Source organism: Anser cygnoides, chromosome 28 (assembly GCF_040182565.1).
Source record: "Anser cygnoides isolate HZ-2024a breed goose chromosome 28, Taihu_goose_T2T_genome, whole genome shotgun sequence".
NCBI lineage: Eukaryota > Metazoa > Chordata > Aves > Anseriformes > Anatidae > Anser > Anser cygnoides.
Genome location: NC_089900.1, coordinates 4,159,582 through 4,161,361, shown reverse-complemented (window position 1 = coordinate 4,161,361; position 1,780 = coordinate 4,159,582). Strand labels below are relative to the sequence as shown.

General features: G+C 49.2%; 1 protein-coding gene across 1 annotated transcript; it reads left to right on the top strand.

The window, feature by feature from the left end:
• The first annotated feature begins 437 nt into the window (after window positions 1-437).
• LOC136787232 (olfactory receptor 14A16-like) lies at window positions 438-1,397 on the top strand. The gene has a single exon (XM_066984380.1). The coding sequence runs from the start codon at window positions 438-440 to the stop codon at window positions 1,395-1,397; it is 960 nt and encodes a 319-aa protein (XP_066840481.1).
• Window positions 1,398-1,780: the final 383 nt, after the last annotated feature.

The window sequence follows — 1,780 nt, the reverse complement described above, 5'->3', positions numbered from 1 at the left end:
GGGTACTTCCAAGCTTTTAAAATTCCATTACCCATACAGTACCTGGATAAAGGGTGTGATAAAGGGAAACTGATGTGAAGACAGAGTCTACCTTATCAAAACAAAGAGGTATGCAGATGATTGGGCCAATTGTGCCTGTTTCTGGTTCTGATATCATCTGTAAAGGAGGGTAAACTAGGATGAGATGAATCTGTCTTTCTTCCCTTACACAGGCTGATGGCCAATATGCCATCATCTCTCATGGTGGTAAATAGGCAAAAACCCTCACTGGACCAAATGCCACTCATGAAATGCAGGGACCCAGTCGCTGAAAACGTCTCCCTTCACATATAGGAAGCCCCATGTGTCCAGTGTGAGCAGGAATGAGTCCTCTGAACTCTGTCTTAATATCTCCTTCTGTTTTCTCCTAGGACAGGTGACAATTCCTGGAGCACCAGATGTCCAACAGCAGCTCCATCACCGAGTTCCTCCTCCTGCCATTCGGAGACATGCGGGAGCTGCAGCTCCTGCACTTCGCGCTCTTCCTGGCCATCTACCTGGCTGCCCTCCTGGGCAACGGCCTCATCCTCACCGCCGTAGCCTGCGACCACCGCCTCCACACCCCCATGTACTTCTTCCTCCTCAACCTCGCCCTCCTCGACCTGGGCTGCATCTCCACCACTCTCCCCAAAGCCATGGCCAATTCCCTCTGGGACACCAGGGCCATCTCCTACACAGGATGTGCTGCACAGGTCTTTATTTTTCTCTTCTTGATATCAGCAGAGTATTTAATTCTCACCATCATGTCCTACGACTGCTACGTTGCCATCTGCAAGCCTCTGCACTATGGGACCCTCCTGGGCAGCAGAGCTTGTGCCCAGATGGCAGCAGCTGCCTGGGGCTGTGGGGTTCTCTATGCTCTGCTGCACGCTGCTAATACATTTTCACTGCCCCTCTGCAGAGGCTATGTTGTGGACCAGTTCTTCTGTGAAATCCCCCAGATCCTCAAGCTCTCCTGCTCAAATTCCTACGTCAGGGAAGTTGCACTCGTCATATTGAGTGGTTTTCTGTTTTTGGGGTGTTTTGTTTTCATTGTTTTTTCCTATGTGCAGATTTTCAGGGCTGTGCTGAGGATCCCCTCTCAGCAGGGACGGCACAAAGCCTTTTCCACATGTCTCCCTCACCTGGCCGTGGTCTCCCTGTTTATTAGCACAGGAAGTTTTTCCTACCTGAAGCCCCTCTCCCTGTCCTCCCCATCCTTGAATATAGTGGTGGCAGTTCTGTACTCGGTGATGCCTCCAGCAGTGAACTCCCTCATCTACAGCATGAGGAACCAGGAGCTGAAGGATGCCCTGAGGAAAGTGATTTCATGGACATTTTTCAGAAGTGATAAACTTTCCCTCTCTCTCCACAAATGACTCACAGTCTGTCCCATGACAGACCTGTTTGGTTTTAGTTGCTGTTACTGTTTTTTTATGCATATAATATATATTATTTATTAATATACACGAGTACATTTTTTTCTGTTGTTCTTGTTATACGTGGTTACCATGTTCCTTCACATCTGTTCGGATTCCTTCCACTTCTGCTGGGGCATCAACCTTCTCTCTTTCTCCTGGAGCCCACATAAAGTATGTATCTGGGTGTGAGGTGACCCTCTCATAGCCTCTGTGTGATATCTCTGTATCTGAGGCAAAGGAGGTGTCTTCTGTCTCTGTGGAGGCAGTGGGGATGCAGCAGGCACAGGCAAGGGAGACTGCAGGGGGATTCATGTTGTCTTCAGGCATATCTGAACACACCT

Excerpts from the sequence above, each read along its gene's own strand:
- LOC136787232 (XM_066984380.1), top strand. The coding sequence starts at position 438 with ATGTCCAACAGCAGCTCCATCACCGAGTTCCTCCTCCTGCCATTCGGA.